This window comes from Syngnathus scovelli, chromosome 5 (assembly GCF_024217435.2).
Source record: "Syngnathus scovelli strain Florida chromosome 5, RoL_Ssco_1.2, whole genome shotgun sequence".
Lineage (NCBI taxonomy): Eukaryota > Metazoa > Chordata > Actinopteri > Syngnathiformes > Syngnathidae > Syngnathus > Syngnathus scovelli.
Genome location: NC_090851.1, coordinates 1,570,329 through 1,591,865, shown reverse-complemented (window position 1 = coordinate 1,591,865; position 21,537 = coordinate 1,570,329). Strand labels below are relative to the sequence as shown.

Sequence of the window (21,537 nt, the reverse complement as noted above, 5' to 3'; positions counted from 1 at the left end):
TCGGGTCTCTGAGCACCTCCAACCCAAATAAGAAATCAATATTTTACTCTGTGTGAATGCGAAAAAGGCTCCCTCCCACCGGCTCCATTTAGGTGAGCAAACTATTCCAATAAGGGTCTGCTATTTGAAGCCCACTTCAAGCGAAGAAGGCCTATCAGCGGCATTCCGTACGCATAGTCCAGATTCCCCAGGTACCGGCGTTAAGTGTCCAGTGCGGAGATAAGAGCGACTTGATTAGCAGGGGGTGCTGCTATATTTACTACCTTTAGATAAGACCCTTTGCCCTCTAAGGTTGTCTAGGGCAGCCAAAAACATCGCAGGGTTCCGAAGCCCATTTTGGGCTGGCTGCAGAAGACGACGCATCTCCCAATTTGTAAGTGGTTTTTAAACCCTGATATAAAGCCACTACCATAAAGTTTAAAAATATCCCAAACGGAACTCACCCCATCATTGCACACCTATTGAGGTGACGTTCCTCAACAGAGCGCACACCGGCGTCGGCTTTTTGTCAAGCGTGAAAAAGTGTAACAAGAGCCTCAAGCGAGGAGAGAAAGGGTGCAAAAAAAGGAATTTCGAGGTAGGTAAACAGCTAAGAGCATCGTTTCTAGCATACAACTTTCAGTTTCTAGTAAACGTCACGGCAGAGGCCAGGGTATTGTTGGCAACATCTGACCCCGGTGATGACCCCTCGACCGGCAAGGTGCAACATTCCGAACAAAATTCAACTCTTACCCTCATCAAAGCAAAAAGATGTTTTCACTTCCTTCACCTATCCTTGGATTTTTCTTGGAAGCTTTCCTGCCTTCTTTCAGACGGTCGGAATGAATTCCCCGTCCTGTCGGGGCTGTATTCCGACATGTGTTTAAAGCTCAGGATGGACAACAGAGTGAGGTGGGAGAGAGAGGGGGGAGGGGGGGGGGGGGAGGGGGGGGGGGGGGGGGGAGGCGAGAGTGACTGGCAAAGAGAGTTGCCTCTTTGGGTGAAGCGGTGATCAGATCCTGCTATTTACAGACACTGGAACGTTAGCCCACCCCCAACGTGTCAGGGTCCGACTATCTTCTATTTTATCGCATTCCACCATGTCACGCTTGGCACCGAACTGCGCCGACTTACTGTATATAATTAGCGTCAATTGTCAATGCAAAAGTCAATTTGAAAATATATTATCCATTTGAATCAGTGACTCAATTTGGCTGAATGTGAAATCAATTTTCCTGATTGAAATTCATTTAAATGTCATTAATTGGTTCCAAACGCCTGAAAATGTGGTCACAAAAAAAATAAATAGTGCTTTTGTATAAAAACAGGACTTTTTGAAAACTTGAGTAAACAATCTGAATCAGTACAAATTTATTTTTTTACACAATTATTCAGTATCAACGTGGTCAACGCGCAGCTATGCAAGAGCGTTTGACTTCCACGTAACCCTGTCGAATTCCACCCGCCGATATTTTCTTTCACTTTCCTGCGGTGACACTTGGATCGCCTGAACGGGTCACGTCGCCCCGCGAGACGTGGCGACGCTGCCCGACACGCACACTAACATTCCTCGCCGCTAATGGCACGGCAGCGGGTATAAATAAGCCAAGAAGCCTCTGAAGTTGAAATTTGACCAAAATTCCTTGCCAATTGTACTCATATTTGAAATCAATTTTACACAATAAATTGAAATGACATCAATCCACGTCATTGGCTATTTTTTTTTTTTCTGCCAGTGACCCCTAACAAGGCTTCAGCTCGGCGAGCTTTATCAAAATCTGTTGGTCTGTTCCTACGCAGTTTGCATCTCACTACGAATACGTTCAACTTTCTCGTGCGTTGTCCCGCCTCACGTCATTTGATTATTTTACTGCAGTGTAATTCATCCGGGAGCGTATATATTTGGACGTGACCACACGCAGCCAGTCCGACTATACACACAGTCAGACCTCGAGACTGGCTGCTATTCCCAGAAGGATGATGTAACGACTGATATTAGCATTTCCAATTCAGACCCCCGCCGACACTTAAAACCAACGCGAGCGGCTACTGTGCAGCACGCCGTCTGGGATCGCAGAAATACACACAACCGGTTATCCGCTTCGTCGTAGCCTTAGCGCTAATGTGCCATGCAAATGTGACTCCGGTTTTATCAGACGGGACAAAGGAATAACATTGCCTTAACCTTAAATATGCAAATCAACCATGACGCCGCAAGGGACAGCTACTCAGTGCCAACATGTAAAAACGAAACTGCCGCTGGCTCGACAAGTGTGTCGGTGACAAAGCGGTAACGCAGGGGGAATCAAATCGACACGAGCCTAGTTGGCCGAGGGATCGGAGGGGCGCTCGGGCAAAGCGGCGGGCCGGGACGTCGGAACAGCTGCGCTTTCCCAGATCTCCCGCTCACGTGCCAAGGATCACGGAGGAATGGCGAAAAGCTGACAAGCGATGGGCGCTAATGATGTAACCTCCAGAGCTATCAGGGGACCAATAAAAACATAAAAAGGGGGCCAAAGTACCCCATTAACGACTTCGTATTGACGGCAAGCTGAGCAAAAGGATTTTATGCTACATTCAGTTTTAGGGCCATCGAATGATTACATTTGTAGTTCCCGTATTTTCTCAAATAATTGCCGCTAATAAGACACCACGCCGCAATTTGTCACCATGACTTAAATGAGTTGTGTCACTATGGTGTTGAGGTCTGGGCTTTCTGCCATTTTTGTGTTTTTCCTTTCTGTCCATCATAATAAATGTCAGGAAAATATAAAAACAGAGCCTGCAGGCTGTTAAGGCAGCAAGATAGAGGGGGGGAGAAAAAGAAAAAAAACTTCACGCTGTCGACAGTTAGTAAGTCTAATCTCCAAAGGATTATGTCATTAAAGCTAAAGCTCAGGCCGTATCGTTCGTATCTGTCAGTTTGTAAGCTTTTCCAGTGCTACTTGACTCATCTGCTTTTCGAAAACAAGTCTGGAAACAAAAATATGAAAATACTGAGCAGGGTGTGAAAGAAAAAAAAAAAAAAGCCGATAGTCGTACAAAACTATTCATTTTTTCTATTCATATTGTTTTTGCACGTGAATATACAAAAACGCACTTTCCCATAAAAGCTTTACGGTGGCTTAAATTTGACCAGTTAAGTCTCGATTATTGTTGTTCGCACTGTTAAAAGCTTGCGTTACTTTGACTTATCACACTTAAACACACACGCGCACACACTCTCCAAACAAGTTGGCAGGTGCACCTCTGTTTACAAGCGAGACATTATCTGATGACGACTACTCATGAAATCGGCATTTAAGTCGTTTTACGAGCTTAACCCAGGAAATATAAAACGATTATACGACATTAAATCCCACATCACTTCTATTTTGCTGGGTAGCACACAGGCCAGGTAGGCCACAATGGGAGTGGCGTGACGTTCCCGGAGTGATAGTGTTACACTTTTCCCACTCTCCCGGACCGCCCCCCCCCCCCCCCCCCCCCCCATTCAGAGAAGCCTTACTGTTTTACCAACATCCCTCCATACCAGTTATACCAGTAAGTTTCAATACGATGACAGGAGGGTCAAAATAGCAAGAAGAATGCAGTATTTCATAGCCGAGTTGGAATTCCTTTGACGATGCCAAACAAGAGTTAACCTGAGGCTAAATTGTCGAGTTGTATAGCAGTAGATGACCACAATGGGTCTGTTTTGGATAGCGAGTGGCGGTCAAACTGGGGACCCCGGAGCTGTAATTCTTGGGGGTCCACAAAAAAAATCTTCCCAGAAGGTTATCAAACATCTAAAGTGTATTATACAAAAAGGAATTTTTTTTTGTTTTTTTACTCACAAGCTTTTCTCAATTTGGGCAAAACTGGCAATTAGGTAGCAAATACCTCAGGTTAAAAAAATTAAACCTGTTGACAAACTACTAAATTATGTTGGTTACATGTTGACGTTCCCAAACTTTTAGCTGACACTTTGATTTAAATGTTTAAAAATTGACATTTTTTAAGGCATTTGGGGTGTACTTTCTGATAATTGCTTGATTGGCAAAAACAGGTTTTGTTCAAATCTGGTCCCAAAATTTAAAGCCACTTTCATTTAGAATAAGAATAGCAGATCGTTAACTTCTTTTTACACTTGATCAATTATTTAATGACATATTTTCTAACCAACAAAATCCTGGTCCCCTATTTTGTGTACATACGTGAAAAAATAATCTGGATTAATCGTGAATCATTTGCTGAATATTGCAGAACGCATTTTACAATACGCAGTGAATGACAAAAACGATTATGCGGCATTGAGGGATAAAACCAGTCAATCGGACCATTAGGCTTTTGTTTACGGTATCACTCCACGTCTTAATCCTTCCAGGGTCTTAATGAAGAGAACAGACGCATCGTTTTTTTATATTTATCTCTTCCATAAATGTGCCGGAAAAAAGAGCGGCTCACTCGAACGCGCCAAGGCGTCAAAACGGGCGACCCCAGCCGGCTCGCCTGTACTCGTCTGCCCCGGTACCTGGCGCGGACATCCAGGGGTCACTTAGGCTAGTAATATCACGGACATGTTGGTAAATTAAAACTGAATGGTGGTTCGTACAAAATGAATAAAGATGACGTAAGGTGAGATTTTCGTTAAGGTGCCTTACCTTAGCAAAACAGCCCCGTCCTGGCTAGCCTGTCGGCGTCCTCCATGTCAATAAATAAATAAAATAAATAAATACATAAACGACCGACCTCACTTTAAAACTAACTCACGCGCGTAAACGTAAAACACACAAGCGAGGAGCGAGCGAAGCAAGCGACCGTCCACCTGCTTACTAAGGAGTCCGTCCACCTGCTCACTAGTAGCCTGCCTGGTGGATTCACCGAGTCGGACAACTCCCACTTCTTCACGGGGGGTCACCGGGTGGACCGGATCGAATAGCAATGCGGCGAAATTGTCCGATGCCTGCCTGCGCTCGCTCGCTCGCTCTCCCGCCTGCTGCTCTCTGGCTCGTCCCCCGGCTCCCTGTCCGCTCCTCCTTCCCGCTCTCTGTCTTTTCCTAGCGACAAGGACAAGTACCCTCACGGGAGGCGGAAAAGGGGGGAGCGCATGTCCTTTTACGACGAACCGGTGGTTCGGAATTTGGCAGGATGACGTCAGCAAGCACCACTGTTCCCGTGTTTTTTTGTGTATCGAGCAGTACTGCGCAAAATGGCTTCTCTAAATTGTTCTTGTCCACCAATAGCCTGGGAGTAATTGGCACGGGGTAACCACGGCAACGGGCTAGAGTTAGCCTGCTAGCAACTTTTTCTATACACTGAGAGAGCAACAGATGCTAAAGCATTTTTAAACATGTATGTGTGACCATTTTAATATACAAATATAATCTGGGCTGGAACAGATTAATGACATGCCACTCATTTCAATGTGTTTTTTTTAAGGAGTTCAAATTTAGAACTTTATTGATAGTTGACCTTTGTGTCAACAAGACCTTTTCTGTGTCCGTGCATTCATGTTTGTGTGAGTGTTGCATTTAGTTCTTTATCGCCGGCTCTTCTGTGCATTACGCGTTGGCCCTTGAGTCAATTTGACTGTTATCACAAAGAGGGCAAAAATGATGTGATAATCCAGGATTACTATTGAATATACTAATGGCGGGGCAATTAGATAATGATGGAGAGCACATTTAATGTATTGGTGTTGTCGTTGAAGCTGTGCTCCCATTTAATCACTGGCTACCTTGCCCAGATTAAATATGAACATGTAACGTTGTTCATTTTACCTAACAAATGCTAATGTAAATAATAGCATGTAATCATAAGCATAATGAGTCAAGTCTATAATGAATCTCTTAATGAATCTTCTCTCTTGGTATCCATAAAGTGAAACCAGCAGCCTGGCACGCACATTTTTTTTTTTTTTTTTTTTTAATCGCCGCGCCCTCACATCTTTCCATTCTCAAAGGGATCCACATTTGGAACAGCTGATACGGTGAAGTTCAGATGTCTGGACAGCGTTAGAAGGTGGCGTGATGGTGCTGAATGGGCGCTTTGAGTAGATGAAGTCATGGTCTGGCAATGACATCATATCAGGCCAGCTTCATTGTCTTAAGAGCTCTTTAAAATCCTCGAACCTGCGAATGAACTACCGCTTGGCGTACGGGCAGAGTTCATAGGGCTGAATTAGAGCTTGTTGCTAGGAAGAATTCTCAGAGCTTGATTATTGATGGGCAATTTTAATGGAAATTTACTAAAGCTACCAAATCGACAAGTTAATGGGCAGTTAAAAATTTGAGCCCTACAACAGTTATAATCCAGCCTAGCAACAAGTGCCCTGATAGTTATGGCAACAAGCAAATGGGGCAGTTTTAATTGTGCCCTACAAATTCTGCCTAGCAACAAGTGGCTGGGCAGTTTTAAATGCTAAATTCCCAGGGAAAATTGTTCCGAAATTGTTTTCCTTTTTAATCTCTGTCCACTTTCATTCATGTCTTTCCCGACGTGCTTCTTCTTTGGCACTCCATCCCGCTTGTGCAGCCAACATTGTCATGCACCTTTTATGCTTCTCCTTATGAGGGCATGAAGCAGGGAAGCTGGCGCGGGTTATGCAATGCACCTCTTCATGTCTATCAAAGCACAACGAGCGATACACGTTGCCCTGTTACGTTATTGTTACGATTACACTGAGGCCAAGACTGGTACAGCACAACAGGTTTTGTTTCGGCCTTGGATGACATGATGAGTCTGTCTCAATGATGACTACTTCATATTAGATTTTTTATTTTGCGGGGCAACATCACAAGATACCCAAACAAAAAGCAAAATCGCAGCCAGGCAGATTTTTTGTTTGTATTTTTCTTTCAAATTCAAGATAATCTTTTTTAAATGTATTATTTTTTTTTATTTAGAATAGCATAAATAATTAATTTGTGTTTGTCTGTTTTATTTTGATTTGTTTTGGTGTTCAGCAGTATTTCAGGTTTTAATATATTCCTTTTTTTTTTTAAGTACATTACCACAGCGTAGAGGAAGTCTAGTAGCCAGGATTGTGCGCAGTTCCTAAAATCTCAAGCATTTCATTTGTAAGTAGCCTCTTAGAAGAAAGCATGTTTACAAATAAATTTTCTGAATTCTTTCCCTGATTGTTCTCGGGTTAAGCTGCAAATCCTATTGGTAGATTTTTGCCTTCTATATTTAAGAAATGGGCCTGATAATCCAATTAATAAAAGGGGGTGGGGGGGACAGAAGGTGATTAAGAACCCTGCAGTGGTGCAATCCTATTGCATGCAGACATTTGGGGTTGAATGAGGGACCACACTGCTTTTCAGGACGCTGCCATCTTGGGTGAATGAGGTAGCAGACCATCTTCCATCGTTCTTAAATCTTTGCTGGATTTTTTTTAGGATAAGGAATTTGACTCTGAATGTCTCCTGTTCCTTTTTAGGAAACGTGGCTCGGATGATGATGACCCACAAGAACAGTTCAGCCGAGGAGGACTTCAACATTGAAGGAAGTTAAGCTCTTCTCAGGAATATAAAGACAGAAAGCTGCTGTTGTGTTAACTACTGTCACTTAAAAATATTTAAAGAATAAATCAATAAACAAATACAGACTATTAATATAATAATACTAGTAATACTAAAAAGGGCAAAGGCTTTACAATTGAAGGTAAAACTGTCACAAAATCATTTCCAACATTATTGACTGTCAAAAAAGTGTAAAAATAAATTAACCAGAATAAACGGAAAATAATTGCCACCTAACATGTAAATGAGGGTTTAAAAAATACAAAGGCAGTCGCTATAGTAAGACAACAGAAGATTACTAGAGCTTTGCTGCCCTCTAGCGGTCATTTGTCTTGCCAGCGAAATACAAACGCATTCATGCAGGTTGAGTTTGCCAACAAGATTCATTTTGGATTCTCGCACATGTGCGTGTGCGTGCGTGTGTGTGCATGCGCGCATGTGTGCCAAAGTACGTAAAAGTACCGCCCACTCAGGAAGTATTATTTGTTTTTTTTATGTTTGACCTGGATTATGTCTTGGAAAATGACAGCTGAATCATTCGCAGAGAGAACCTTCTGAAGGAGCCAAAATGGAGACCCAACAGACAAGTTCACGCTTGCCAGCATGGCGCTGAAACTTGCAGTGTGTGTGTGTTTTGAAAACGAACCTCGTAAAGAAGAAGTGAAAGCGGAGGAGGAAATCTCATGTCCGTGTTTCTTTGCTCTGACAAAGCTTATTGACGTCTCTGATGTCTGCACGGAGGAAATACAACTTCGTTTGGAAATCATGAGCTGCAGAGACGGGAACAACTTGGTAAGTCTCTTTCCTCTGAGTAAATGACAGAAAAAAAAAATGAATGAAATGAAGTTTTGTTTCATTTTACAAACAAACAGGGGGGGGGGGGGGGTGATTAATTGAACGTGCGGCTTATTTGAATAATTCTCCCCACCCAAAAAAGAGGAAATTCATTGCAGCAGTCTACATAAAATTAAAAAAATGAAATTATTGATGTTGTAATGATGACAGGTCTTAGCACATTTTTAAAAAAAAGATTTAAAAAACTATATATTGGAGTTTTTTTTCCCACTCACTCCAACATGTTTTGCCTGCCATTCCTACAGGTGATCCTTCTGTGGCACCTCACGCTGGTTCTCCTCGTCGAGTCCTCCCAGAAGAAGACCACTTGCCACATCCAAGGCACCACGGCCGACTGCAGCCGCCTGAGCCTGACCGCGGTGCCGTCCGACCTCCCCGGCAACATCACCAGCTTGGATCTGTCCCACAATCGCCTGAGCCGGACCCCGCCAGCGGCCCTGGCCCCCTACGCGGATCTCCTGCACCTGGACGTCGGTTTCAACAGCATCACCGAGCTGGACGGCGGACTGTGCCGGACGCTGCCCCTGCTGCAGACTCTGAACATGGACCACAATGAGATGCACGTCATCCAGGAAGAGGATCTGAGCGCCTGCGGGAACCTGACCAGGTTTCGTTTGTCGAGCAACAGGCTGAAACTGAAAGGGGAAGTCTTTGCCAGGCTACAGGTAGTAGGATCCGCTATCCGGTGGCTTTGGGCCCCTTAAGTCAACTCAAGTCATGTGACTCCACCTGTATTTTTTTTAGAATCTACAATTCCTGGACGTGTCTAAGAACAATCTCAACTCGGCCAAGCTGGGCTCCAGGCCTCAAATGCCCAACCTGGTGGAGCTCAGGCTGGGATTCAACACCTTCTCAACTTTGGCCGCAGATGACTTTGCTCTCTTTAGCCACTCAGCATCTCTGCAGGTCCTCAACCTGGAATCCGCCAACATCAAAACGGTATGGGACAAATTATTAGGGAGGGGCCAGTGCCGGTATCGGCCACTGGTAGCTTTTCAATCAAATTCAATCAAGTTAGCCTGAGTAGGACATGCGGGATGGGTTTTGGGGTTCAAAGAGCTGCCATGTTTTTTCCCCACAGGTGGACCCCGCTTCCTTGCAGACTATTTCCCACTTTCGTATCCTCATCATGGACGGGAGCAACATGGGAACGACGGCCATCTCCAAACTCTGCGTAGCGCTGTCGGGAACGTCTATCCAGAAATTGTCCCTGCGGAGGATGAAGTTGGTCACCCTGACCGCAAACACCTTCAAAGAGTTGCAGCAAACCAACGTAACCTGGCTGGACCTCTCCGGGAACGGCTTGGGTCAAATCCAACCGGGCTCGTTCCAGTATCTCAACAAACTGGATGAGCTCGTCTTGTCGGAAAACAACATCAAGCATTTGACCGAGCGGACGTTTGAGGGTCTCGGTAATTTGAAGCAGCTGGACTTGACAAAAGCTCTGGTGAAAAGTCACACCTCCGCCACGCCCATCATCGACGACTTCTCCTTCCGGCCGCTGGGCGACCTGGAGACTTTGTGTTTGAAGAGGACTTCAGCACGGGAGATTACGGAGCGCACCTTTACGGGCTTGAAAAGTCTCAAATATCTGGACCTGAGCTGGAGCAGCTACGCATCAATGAAAAGCATCTCCAATAAGACGCTGGCTTCACTCGGCGGGTCGCCGTTACTGAAGCTCAATTTGACGGCGGCGGCCATTTTGCAGATTCAATACGGCGCCTTCTCCCATTTGGGGAACCTCACCCACCTTTACCTTGATTTTAATTTCATCAAGCAGACTCTGAGCGGGACGGAGTTCCAAGGCTTGGGTCAACTTCAGGAGCTTCACATGTCCTTCAACCACCAAACCATCAGCCTTAGCTCCACGTCGTTTGTCGGCGTTCCCCTTCTCAGGGTCCTAACGCTGAGTAAAAGCCTGACGGCCATGTCCTTGAACTTGGAGGGTTCTCCGTTCCAGCCCTTATCCAAGCTGGTCTACTTGGACCTGAGCAACAATAACATCGCCAACTTGAGAGCGAACCTGCTGAGCCAACTGGCAAACCTGAAGGTCCTCAACTTGCAACACAACAACCTGGCGCGGTTGTGGAATGACGCCAATCCTGGCGGCCCCGTGTTCTACCTGAAGGGCTTGGAGAACATGGCCAGCCTGCAGCTGGACAGCAACGGACTAGACGCCATCCCCGTGGAGGCGCTGAGAGGGCTGAGGAACCTGCGTGAGCTCAGCCTTAGCAACAATCTGCTCAACAACCTGAAGGACTCCGTTTTCGACAGCCTGACCTCCCTGAAAGTCTTACGTCTTCAGAGGAGCCTGATCACGGCCGTGAGGCCCGAGGTGTTCCGGATTCCTTTGGCCAACCTTAGCTATCTCCTCATGGATAAGAATCCCTTCGACTGCACCTGCGAGAGCATCCTGTGGTTTATCACGTGGCTGAACACCACAAACATCAGCAGCAGCAACATCCCCGGCCACTACGTGTGCAACACGCCGCTGGCTTACTTCAACCGCTCCATCAAAGATTTCGACCCGCTCTCGTGCAAGGACCTGGCGCCATTCCACGCGCTCTACATACTGAGCAGCACTCTGGTGGTGCTGCTGACCGCGACGGCGCTTCTGCTGCGCTTCCACGGCTGGAGGATCCAGTTCTACTGGAACGTCCTGGTCAATCGGGCTTTAGGCTTCAGCGACGCCACGGTGGAGGAGGGCCGGCAGTTTGAATACGACGCTTACATCATTCACGCCGAGGAGGACGGCAACTGGGTGGAGAGAGCCATGGTGCCCCTGGAGGGCGAGGCGTGCAAGTTTTGCGTGGAGGACCGGGATTCGGTGCCAGGAATGTCCCAGCTGGAGTCCATCGTGGAGAACATGAGGAACTCCCGCAAAATCCTTTTTGTGGTCACCGAAAGCCTCCTCAGCGATCCGTGGTGCAGACGGTACCGTTGTTCGTTGTTCTTTTAAACCACTTCAGGAAAGATGGCTCAGGCTAACAAACGGCTAGCATAACTCTCTGATCACCGAGTCGCACATAAGACTAACATAACTTTGGTTTCCCCGCCTTGCAGCTTCAAGGCCCATCAAGCGCTGCACCAGGTGATGGAGGCCAGCAGAGACTCGGTGATCCTGGTCTTCCTGCAGGACGTACACGACTACAAGCTATCGCGCTCGCTTTTCCTGCGCCGCGGCATGCTGAGGCAACGCTGCGTCCTCCACTGGCCCGTGCACAAGGAACGGGTGGTCGCCTTCCGTCAGAAGCTGCTCATCGCCCTCGGCATGACCAATCGATTCCCACCCCTGCTTTAAAGCACCTTGCGAATTATGCCACGGGTTCGGGGATTTGATTTCACTTTGGCGCCAATGCTACAGGAAAACCGGGACTCGGAAAAAATGCTACTGCAAACCAGATTTGACACTGTTTGGTGTGATCGGACATTTCATTAGGTACACGGGATTGGCCTTGGCCACTGGGTGGCAGTATAGTAAAGTCCAACAGACAAAGAAGAGTTACCGCTGATCTCAGTGACAAACTTTTTACATAGGCTAAAAAAAATATATCTTTTTTTTAAAATCAGGACCAATATCAGCCGTGCGTTGGGGTCCCCAACTATTGTTACCAGTCTACAGCAGCTTGTCAGAGTCCCCCTGCCATCAGCCCTTGAACCATTGGCAGTTGGTTGGTCCGCCTACCTGATTATGACATAAAGAGTCCAACTTTAAACACAGTGACCTATTTGTAGTTAAAGATAAACAGCACAAAGGGCGCTTTGGGCCACTACTTGCTATATAAACCCCCGCTACTCCGAGACAACAACAGCCTAGCGACATGGCTATCGTGGCCGCCAGTGTTTCGGTGCCGCTGCTGGGCGTCGGCCTGCTTCTGGTTCTGGCGGCGCTCACGTACAAACAGCTGAGCACGTATCTGAAAAACTGGATGGTCATGAGGCCCATCCCGGCCGTAAGCCGCACGTATCCCTTCATTGGCAACGCGCTGGATTTGAAAACCGACGCGGTAGGTGAGTGGACGTCGCGGTGCAGATGCAAGCTCAAACGTTTTGGCTCCAAGACAGAAATGTTTTCCACGACTTGAAAGGTGTACAAGTACAAACCCAAATGCGATCAGTCGTACCTTATTTTGCAGAATTCTTCCAGCAAATTCAGGGTTATGTAGAAGAATTCCGCAATATGCCGCTGATTAAACTCTGGCTTGGGACCGTGCCATGTGTGATTCTTTATCATGCCGAGACTGTCGAGGTACAGTATAAAGAAAAGTGCTTCACTTTTTATTCCCCCCCCGCCCCGCATTTTGTCGTTTCACAATTTCCACTACAATATTATAGTCACATGTGGGGACAAACAGAGAAACAGGCAAGGAAGCAGAAGTAAAAGCGAATCTGAACAAGTATACCAAAGAAAAATCCAACAAGACATTCGGCATAACGGTACAGACCGTCACGTATTCTTTCTCCTCGGCAAGGAGCTGAGCCATCTATACGGATATCTGTCTTCTATTGCGCTGGGTGGGCAGCAAGTGATCCAGTGATAAAATTAAATAAATCATGTGTAGAATATTATTATAATATTGCTGAAATCTGAATAAAGCAATGTAATAAAATGGATGAATATTTGTATATTGTTTATGGCAGTTTATTTATGTTTTTGATGCTTCTCCCCCTCCTTATAGCCAATTGTGAGCAACCCTGTTCACATGGACAAATCTATCACTTACAGCTTCCTCCATCCCTGGCTCGGAACCGGTCTGCTCACCAGGTATTCCAGATCGACGGACCTTTTCAATTTCGGGCTCGGTCCTATAGAGAACTTTTATGACACTATCGGGGGCAAGTTTTTCCAACTCGTGCTCAAAATGAATTTTCAAATTGTCACTTTTGACAGCACAGGCCCAAAGTGGCGCCAGCGGCGTAAGATGCTGACGCCCACGTTCCACTTCACCATCCTGCAGGACTTCCTGGAAGTGATGAACGAACAGGCTGAGGTTCTGGTGAACAAGTTGGCCCCCCAGGCGGGTAAAGGCCCCTTCAACTGCTTCAACTACATCACGCTGTGCGCCCTGGACATCATCTGCGGTCAGTGGAATTCAAATTAAAAATACTAATTGGCTTCTGATCTGTTCCAATGAAAATGATGCAATCACATCACATTGGTCACTTGTTGCTAGGCAGAAATCAAGGGGCAGACTCAATTGTGCCCGAAAAGCCCAATGAAATAGACAATGCACAATTCAACTGAGATTTTTATATTTTTGTCGACTTTGTTTCTCTATCCTCATCTTGCCAATGAAGGGAATCACAACAAGTTGATAATTTTGCAGTTCTGTATCTATTTTGTAGAAACTGCTATGGGAAAGAAAATCTACGCACAAAGCAATTCTGAGTCGGAGTATGTCCAAAGTGTCTACAAGTAAGTTGAAGTGTATGTTTCATTTTTTAAACGCATTGGGCAGTTCAAAGAAACAATACACTGCGCCTGCGTTTGCTTCAAGAATGAGTGACATCATCAGCCGCCGACAGAGGGCGCCATGGTTCTGGCCCGACTTCACATACAAATACTTTGGCGAGGGTAACGTGCACGAGAGCACGCTCAAATTGCTACATTCATTCACGTATGAGGTAAGGCTCCTGCTCATATAGATGAATGAATAGATAACCAGAACATCGGAGATTTCACTCTAGGGAGACTCAAAAGAACAAACTCCTGTCAGGTGATTCGGGAGCGAGCTGAGAGTCTCAAGAAGGAGGACGAATCCGAGACCAGGAAGAGGCGAGCGTTCCTGGACATGCTGCTCAAGACCAAAGACGAGGACGGGAACTCCATGAGCCATCAGGACATCCAGGAGGAAGTGGACACCTTCATGTTCAGGGTTGCTATCCCCACTTCAAATGGATCTTTGAATTAAATTTATAATGATAATATCAAATCGTTTCTTCGAGTTACATGAACGTGGTGTTGTTTTTTGCAGGGCCACGACACGACGGCAGCGGCGATGAACTGGGCCCTTCATCTGCTGGGCTCTCACCCCGACGTGCACCGCAAAGTTCAACGCGAGCTTCGGGAAGTGTTTGGTAACACACGCTCACACTCTGACTCAGTGCCTTTAATGTGTTTGTTTGGAGTTGCGCTTCGGGCAAATGAGAGCTGTGAAAATCCAAAAAGCCAAAACACACACACACACGCGGGGCATGATTCAGTTCTGCTCTCAGCTGCTTTGAAGTGCCTTGCTAGCCTTCAGAGAAATGTCGGGGTAACCAAGTCAAAATTAGTAACCCCAAGGGTCCAAAGGTGCGTCGGACCGCGTGGCCAACATGGAAGACCTGAAGCAGCTCAAGTACTTGGAGTGCGTCATCAAGGAGGCCCTACGCCTCTTTCCCTCCGTACCCTTTTTTGCACGCAGCCTCTGCGAAGATGCCAAAATCAGTACGTATGAGCTAACTTTATCCTGTGTACGGTGGCCGTTGAGGGTCAAAACATGTCTGAAAAGATTGGAGTACAATTCAAGTCCCATTGTTTGACTATTATTTTAGTCTAATCAAAAAATAATAGCGGAGCTTATGTTAGCTTTGATCGCAGCAGGTTCTGATCGATAAATTTCCATCCATGCTAATAGCGACAACCGGAATACATGCATTAGTCCGCAATATTCATTTTTGAAAATATATTTGATGGTATTCTGCCAGATGGTTTTAAAGTGCCCAGCGGCACCAACGCCATCATCGTCACCTACGCTCTTCACCGGGATCCTCGCTACTTCCCTGAGCCCGAGGAATTCCGTCCCGAACGCTTCCTGCCGGAAAACGTGACCGGGAGACCGCCGTATGCGTACATCCCCTTCTCTGCCGGACTTCGCAACTGCATCGGTAAGAACGAAACTCATGATGCTAAAGCTAACGGGAATACGTCTCATAATCATGCTAATGTTTCTCCTTGTGCTAATGCTAATTTGAATGTTATATTTGGTTTCTCATTGTTTTCCCACTCTGCCAGGTCAACGCTTTGCCCTCATGGAGGAAAAAGTGGTGTTATCTTCCATTTTGCGTAACTTTAACGTCAAAACTAGCCAGACACGTGAAGAGCTGAGTCCGACGGCTGGGCTCATCCTGCGGCCCGAATGCGGCATCTGGATACAGTTGGAAAAATGCGACAAAGCCCAGACGAGTCTTTAAAAAAATTTGTGAAAGGATGAAATGTAGGCAATGAAGTTTTTTGTTAACAATAGTTTTCCTCAATACCAAGTACTGGATGTAAATTTCTTTCTGCATTAATTCAACATGAAAAAATATTTTCCCAAGTCATAGTCAAATTTAGATCTGAAATTGAATTTTTCTACATAGCCTTTATTTGTATTCTAATTTAAAAATTGTTTGATGTATATACTGAATTACATGAATACAAAATCAATATTTCAGGTTTCATAACGGGAGTGTGATCAAAAATACATCCTCATAACCACAAGGCCAGCAAGCACCTTAGATAGCAATCACTAAAGTTACGGCATATTTAATCCTTTTCTTCCCATATATGTCCCACCGATAACGTCGGTAAAGATAAGCTTTGTTCATTATCTTATGCACATTTACGTGAGTGCGTCGCGGGTTGTTTAGACTTTAGCGGCGCAAAGGTCACGAAATTCAAAGTCTTCCCAAGATTCCGTTACAGCAAAACGACCTCGATGTACGCTTCACGCAATGCTAATGCTGGCTAGCCTTAGAAGCTAGCTTAGAAGCTAGTTAGCTGTTTATTCTCATTTCTAGTCACAATTTTTTATTTTTTTTTTAAATTATTTTTAATATAATGGAAAACACTTATGGCGATAATACATATTTACATCAAAACAAGTTCAGAATCATTTTGATGCCGGAGTGCGATGCGACTACGGTAGCCCATTGAGGTCAATGAGGATAAATGACCAATGTTGACAGGACAGCGTAACAAATGATCTTCATCGTCATAGGAGAGGTCAGCGCATGATGAATGAATGACGATTATTTCAATTATTCAACGAGCGGCATAATCGATGCTGGCCGAGTTCTTTAGAAAGCCAGAACAATTCTGGTGGGGGGAAAAAAAAAGGTGGAAATTGAGATGGGAAGAGGAGGATGGCGAAAATGAGGACGATGAAGAAGAAGAGTGAAAAATAAGTTAACTGGGCAGAATGATTAAAAATGATGACACACGCATGACAGCACTGGCCTGCTTTTCCAACACGATGTAGTTCACCCGAATGTTCACAAGGAGGCAGCAGCGCGATTAAGAAACGACGCAAGATAGATCGCGATTTTATTCAAACTCTTCGTCTTTGCGATCAGAACTCCAAACCAAAAAAAAAACAATTTTCTTTTATTGTTTCTAGCGCTGCCTCAGGACACGGGAAAAAAGGTTAGGGTTAGGCATCGTCTCATTTGTGGCTACACATCTGAGACGTCGCACACGTACGCATGCACGCACGAAGCGTTGACGAGGACAGAAAGTGACAGTGCGCCAAGACCTGACTGAGCAGCACCGGAGCGCTTCATGACACGCCGCAACCTCCCTGGCTTGATTCGAGTCACTCACACACACACACACACATAATCGCCCACGCGTCTTCCCCTCGCCGTGTTCCTTTTTGCCGTCTTGTTGAACAGAAATCAGGTCATTTTCCTCCTCCATTAAAAAGACATTAACGCAACACAAAGATTCAATCGGGAGGTGCCGCGCTCAGTCAAAAGGATGTGAACCAAATAGGTTGGTGAGTGGGATGCAAGAAAAACAGGGAAGATAAAGCAACCTTAAAAAAATCATTTTATGTTACGTATTTGCTTAAATAATTGGGTTTTCTTTTTTGTTGTTGTTGGGCTAACTCTGTCAGCCCTGAAAACGACATGAACTGGGTTAAAAGGCACGTGAGGGGTTGGGATTCCAAACTGTGATCAGGTTGAGGGGGTTTTGAACTTTACGATCGCCACCCTAGCCAAAAACTGTCAAAACAAATCGTGTTTAGCAGAGGTGTGAGACTCAAGTCATGTGACTTGGACTTGTTTATTCTTGCTCATTTGTTTTGACCTTTTACTGCAAATCAGCGCCAAATATAATTCATTACTAATAATTGACATTGATCCTAAAAAAAAAAAATCGGTCCATCACAAATCGATGAGCGCTCAAGATTTTGTTCTTGTAATAGGATCGTTCAGTGCTATGTAAATAAAGTTGAATTGAGTTTCTCAAACTTTCCATTCAACCCATTTATTATTTTAAGGTGAGGAAAAAAAAAATCCCAATTTAATATCCCAGTGTGCTCATCGGTTTTAAGAGTCAAAGTACAGAAAGTGCTTCTTATTCAGTGTTCGGAAACAAGAATCCCAACGTGCTTTAACCTTGCTGAAGCTTTGACTTTGGCCCTTACTAATGATCCCCACTTTGCCTCTCGAAACGCTTCCCCTCTGCCCCTTTGCCCTGCAAATGCTAATCACGCTGCACCAAGCATTCCGTATGCGGCGCCACGCCTGCCCCTTCCCATTCTTTGCGTACGGCGGGGGAAGGACGGGCGGTCGGTCATGGGGGCGGAGTCAAGGTGCGCGGGATGATAACGGGGTGTAATAGCGTACAGACGCTAGGTCACTTATCATTTTCACACCACCCTCTGCAAGTCTAAAAGTCAATCTTTGACTGACTCAACAATGAACGGGCAGTCCGAAACTTTGTAAGCTAGCTTGTTAGCGCACCTGCCTGTAAAAAAAAATAAACCCTGCTTAGCAGTTTCTTATAAACCTTTGAAAACAGTCCTCGTCAAGACCCTAACAAAGTATGAAAAGTATTAAATAATTAAAAATAAATGTACACTTTTTTTTTTAAATTCTTTACCCGCATGGATACTTAAAAGGAGGCATTTTATCAGGCTGAAGTGGCTAACACACCAAGCCACTGATTAATTACTGCACTCCCAAATATCTTAATCAGGGCTGGAGTTGATTTGAAAAAATAAATTAATTAAAAAAAGAAAAAAACAAACGGAAAAAATAGCTTTGATTAAATGAAGCACTCCATTTGTCATTGAACGTCTCCTACGGCATCCGCCAGCCCCGATGTCGCCGAATATTCTGTCACAGAGAAGTCAATCATGCGCATACTTTTGTCGATGTGCATATTTAAATGTTGCGGCCATACGATAAGCATCATGACAAATGAATTCGGCCGGCCAGTGTCTGTCAATGAATATTCAAAGATGGACGTGGGCCAAGTCAAAGAGAGAGCGCGGCGGGCCTGTAAAAGACACCTTGCTGGCAGAATGCCCCGTAAAATCACTTTCAAGGTGAGTCCCCATCACATTCATCACATTAAGTGACGCTGTTAATTGTTTGACGCTTGTTTCGTCATGACATTTTGCTAGCATGGAAAAGTGTCATGAAGTTGAGGAGGAACTTAGGAGCTGACTTAATATTTTAGATGTACTGCCTGCAAGGTCACTTGTTGCTAGGCAGGATGTGTGGGGCACAATTTAGTCTGCCCCCAAACCTTGAATTTCTACTTATTTTAAGGATACATTTTCTGCTTCACGCCTACATTTTAACAAATAGTATAACTTTCTGCTGGAAAATATTTTTTTTTATTTCTGAAGAATGACTTTTCCCTCTCAGATTTTGTTCTTAACTTTTTGTCCCCTGAAAGTAAGACTTTTTTTGTTTGTTTTTGCTCGTGACGTTCGGGAGCTAGACAACGGGGGGTCTTCACGTTCGTGTGCCACCAAAGAGCACGGCCGCCCTTTGAGTGCAACTGCTGACAGACATTTTTCACCCACGTTTTGAGTTTTCTATCCCATGTGGGTGAATGGAGCAAAAGCACGTTTGTCAATGAGGAGTAATCCGAGATGAATGGAGGAGCTTCACTTGGGAGCCTGATGATGTCATCGGCATCTCTCTCCTTGCGTCTTTAGACGTGGATATTCAGAACATCATCAGACAGGCACACAAGTGGGTCAGAATTAGAATATCGTCGGCCCAGCGGACATTAGCGATGCATGCTCCGACCGCAAAAACAACGTTTTATATTTTCCCAGTCGACGGTTGCAGTGGGATTTAAACAAAAATAAATAAATAAGTAGTCTTGAAAGATAAAAAAAAAAAAAAGCCTAATGAGGGCCAGAAAACGAGTCCCAAGGAGGGGAAGGAAGAAAATCCCACGTGAATTTGAATGATGTGGTAGATGATGAAATGGTGGCGAAATATTCCAAATAACGCTACAAGCAATCATGTGGCCAGGGGATTGAGTTGCCAGGGAATCATCTTCCCCGGTTGAAATGAGCGAAAACGCCATTAATCCCTTTCAGCTTTTAAAAAAAAGAAAAAAACTTCAAATTTGTAATGATGGTTTTAATAAAAAAAAAAAGAGAGATTATGCCTGCATCATGATTTTATGGATTTATTCATGGGGCATCGCACACTCCGCCCACTAGGTGGCAGTAAAAATAAATAAAAAAATATAGAAATGAACACGCACACTCAAAGACATGTCTGCTTCGGTAGCACTTGGTTTAGCATCAATGCGTTCCGCTGGTGTAATTTCCGCATTGGACAGCTTCGGGAGAGTGGAGACAGGTGTTTGGTGGTCTCCAGGGGCTTTGATTTTGGAGGAGGGCAGGGGGGGGGAACAACATGATGGATCACCATTTCCTTCCCACATGTCGACTTTGGAATAGCGACTGTCAGCCGATGAGAGAAGATGCTGGCCATTATAATCTTTGCAAAGGTGCTCTACGCTCAAAATATTGACAATTTGTCGATAAAACTAACAACGTACCTCAAACGTCTTCAGCACCCAAAGTACGTTTCGATAAAAAATAATATAAAAAATTACTTTAGCTTCTGTATTATAATTGACATCAAAATGAAGTTGGATTCCCAAAAATGTTTTTGCTAGGTCTGCTAAACGTACAGGTTAGCTTGGTCAAAGGCTGGAAAAACGTATGCGCTGCTCTTCGTGACGTTCAACACTGAATTAATGTTGACCACCTGAACCTTCCGTGCCAAGAGCCGCCTCTCGTCATAAAAACGCGGGTCGCCGGCGTAGCGTTCCGCTTCATTTAAGCACGCCATAGTTCACTCCGGTGTGAACGATCCCCGAGGCCAGCGTGGCATTTATACGGCGACTCTAATTACGCACTCATTAGCGCGCCGAGGGAAGTCAGCGGACCCGGGAACGACATAGTCCGACCCCTCTTTAATTCCTTTCCTTATTCCCCTTTTCCCTCGCTCATTTTCCGAGGGCGTTAAGTTAATTACGAGCTAATGTGCTATACCTTGAGAGACGTCTATGCTGTTAAGTGCACGACGGTGAAAAAAAAAAATGGCTAGCGTTCATAAAACCTGACTGTGCGGGCAACATCTTCATTTGAACACTTTCATTTGGCAAAGATACAAAGAAGTTCATCAAACCAGACCGCACCAAATATCAAAGACACGACCCGAAGGTGTGCAAGTGATCATTTCCAAGCTCTGTTCTAGGCGCTAAAAATATAGCTTTATAATGATTGATTATAGTTTCCGGGCGGACATTTTTTGTTTTGTTTTGTCGTCTTTTAGTGGATTTTTCTTTATCTCTACTGCTCGTCATAAGCTAGCTTGTTCTGTTAGCTCATTTTGCTATAAATTAGCCTTTAAGCTAGCAGTACACTTTTGAGAGCCCTTTTGACAAAGTATCGTGTCAAACCTGTGCTGTGACGCCAGTAAAACTCTAAAAACTGAAAATGGTCAGGCGTAAGCTCCGCCTTAGTGACATCAAACTACTAGTTTTGGTAAACGTCGGAAAACACGTTAAGCATCTGTCATGAAGCAAACAACTTCTTTTGATGAATGTGACATTTATTTCCTCGGCTTGATCTTACGCAAAATCCACCTTGCGGCACATCATTAGCGCTAACAAGGACGACGGCGGATTCCAGATCCGCTTTGTACCCCCTTCCTTATCCTGACTTCCCTACGACCTTTGCCGTCTTCCCGCGCTCTCCCTCAGCCGCTTTTCAGCTTAATTGCGAGTCGCAGATGCTGTCGGCCTTGGCCGTCCAAGTCTGACCATCCCAACTATTTGCACAAAGGGACAAATGTAACGTGAAAGGTTTTCCTGCGAGTGTTGAATTGCTCTCGATGGCTCCTCCAGGTGTTCCTGGCCCACTTTTCGTCTCGAAAGTCAAAAAGTGGGACTTGGGACTATTAT

General features: G+C 45.0%; 3 protein-coding genes across 16 annotated transcripts in view; 2 read left to right on the top strand and 1 right to left on the bottom strand.

Moving 5' to 3' along the window:
• The window catches only part of LOC125969320 (sorbin and SH3 domain-containing protein 2), a 63,949-nt gene that overhangs the window by 21,370 nt on the left and 21,042 nt on the right, over positions 1–21,537 (bottom strand). For 4 of the 14 annotated variants that reach the window (XM_049721231.2, XM_049721239.2, XM_049721241.2 and 1 more), the window contains exon 1: positions 4,623–5,269. The exons of 1 other annotated variant lie outside the window; for it this stretch is intronic. The gene's annotated coding sequence lies outside the window, so the exon portion shown is untranslated. Of the gene's footprint in view, positions 1–732; positions 910–4,622; positions 5,277–21,537 lie in introns of those variants that run through there. 9 more of the 14 variants (XM_049721233.1, XM_049721238.1, XM_049721244.1 and 6 more) reach the window with 6 other exon arrangements.
• Positions 7,902–11,838, top strand: tlr3 (toll-like receptor 3). The gene is made up of 5 exons (XM_049721255.2): positions 7,902–8,276; positions 8,585–9,004; positions 9,084–9,278; positions 9,421–11,273; positions 11,403–11,838. Exons 1-5 carry the CDS (start codon positions 8,088–8,090, stop codon positions 11,638–11,640), a joined length of 2,895 nt encoding a protein of 964 aa, XP_049577212.1. The 5' UTR covers positions 7,902–8,087; the 3' UTR covers positions 11,641–11,838.
• Positions 11,999–17,557, top strand: cyp4v2a (cytochrome P450, family 4, subfamily V, member 2a). The gene is made up of 11 exons (XM_049721256.2): positions 11,999–12,350; positions 12,476–12,588; positions 13,019–13,104; positions 13,231–13,421; positions 13,686–13,755; positions 13,838–13,964; positions 14,057–14,215; positions 14,315–14,417; positions 14,635–14,769; positions 15,030–15,209; positions 15,337–17,557. Exons 1-11 carry the CDS (start codon positions 12,161–12,163, stop codon positions 15,513–15,515), a joined length of 1,533 nt encoding a protein of 510 aa, XP_049577213.1. The 5' UTR covers positions 11,999–12,160; the 3' UTR covers positions 15,516–17,557.

Excerpts from the sequence above, each read along its gene's own strand:
- tlr3 (XM_049721255.2), top strand. The coding sequence starts at position 8,088 with ATGGCGCTGAAACTTGCAGTGTGTGTGTGTTTTGAAAACGAACCTCGT. Across the intron at positions 9,005-9,083 it reads AAGTCTTTGCCAGGCTACAG|AATCTACAATTCCTGGACGT; the intron begins GTAGTAGGATCC and ends TATTTTTTTTAG. Across the intron at positions 11,274-11,402 it reads AGCGATCCGTGGTGCAGACG|CTTCAAGGCCCATCAAGCGC; the intron begins GTACCGTTGTTC and ends CCCGCCTTGCAG.
- cyp4v2a (XM_049721256.2), top strand. The coding sequence starts at position 12,161 with ATGGCTATCGTGGCCGCCAGTGTTTCGGTGCCGCTGCTGGGCGTCGGC. Across the intron at positions 12,589-13,018 it reads ATCATGCCGAGACTGTCGAG|CCAATTGTGAGCAACCCTGT; the intron begins GTACAGTATAAA and ends CCCTCCTTATAG. Across the intron at positions 14,418-14,634 it reads CGAGCTTCGGGAAGTGTTTG|GTGCGTCGGACCGCGTGGCC; the intron begins GTAACACACGCT and ends AAGGGTCCAAAG.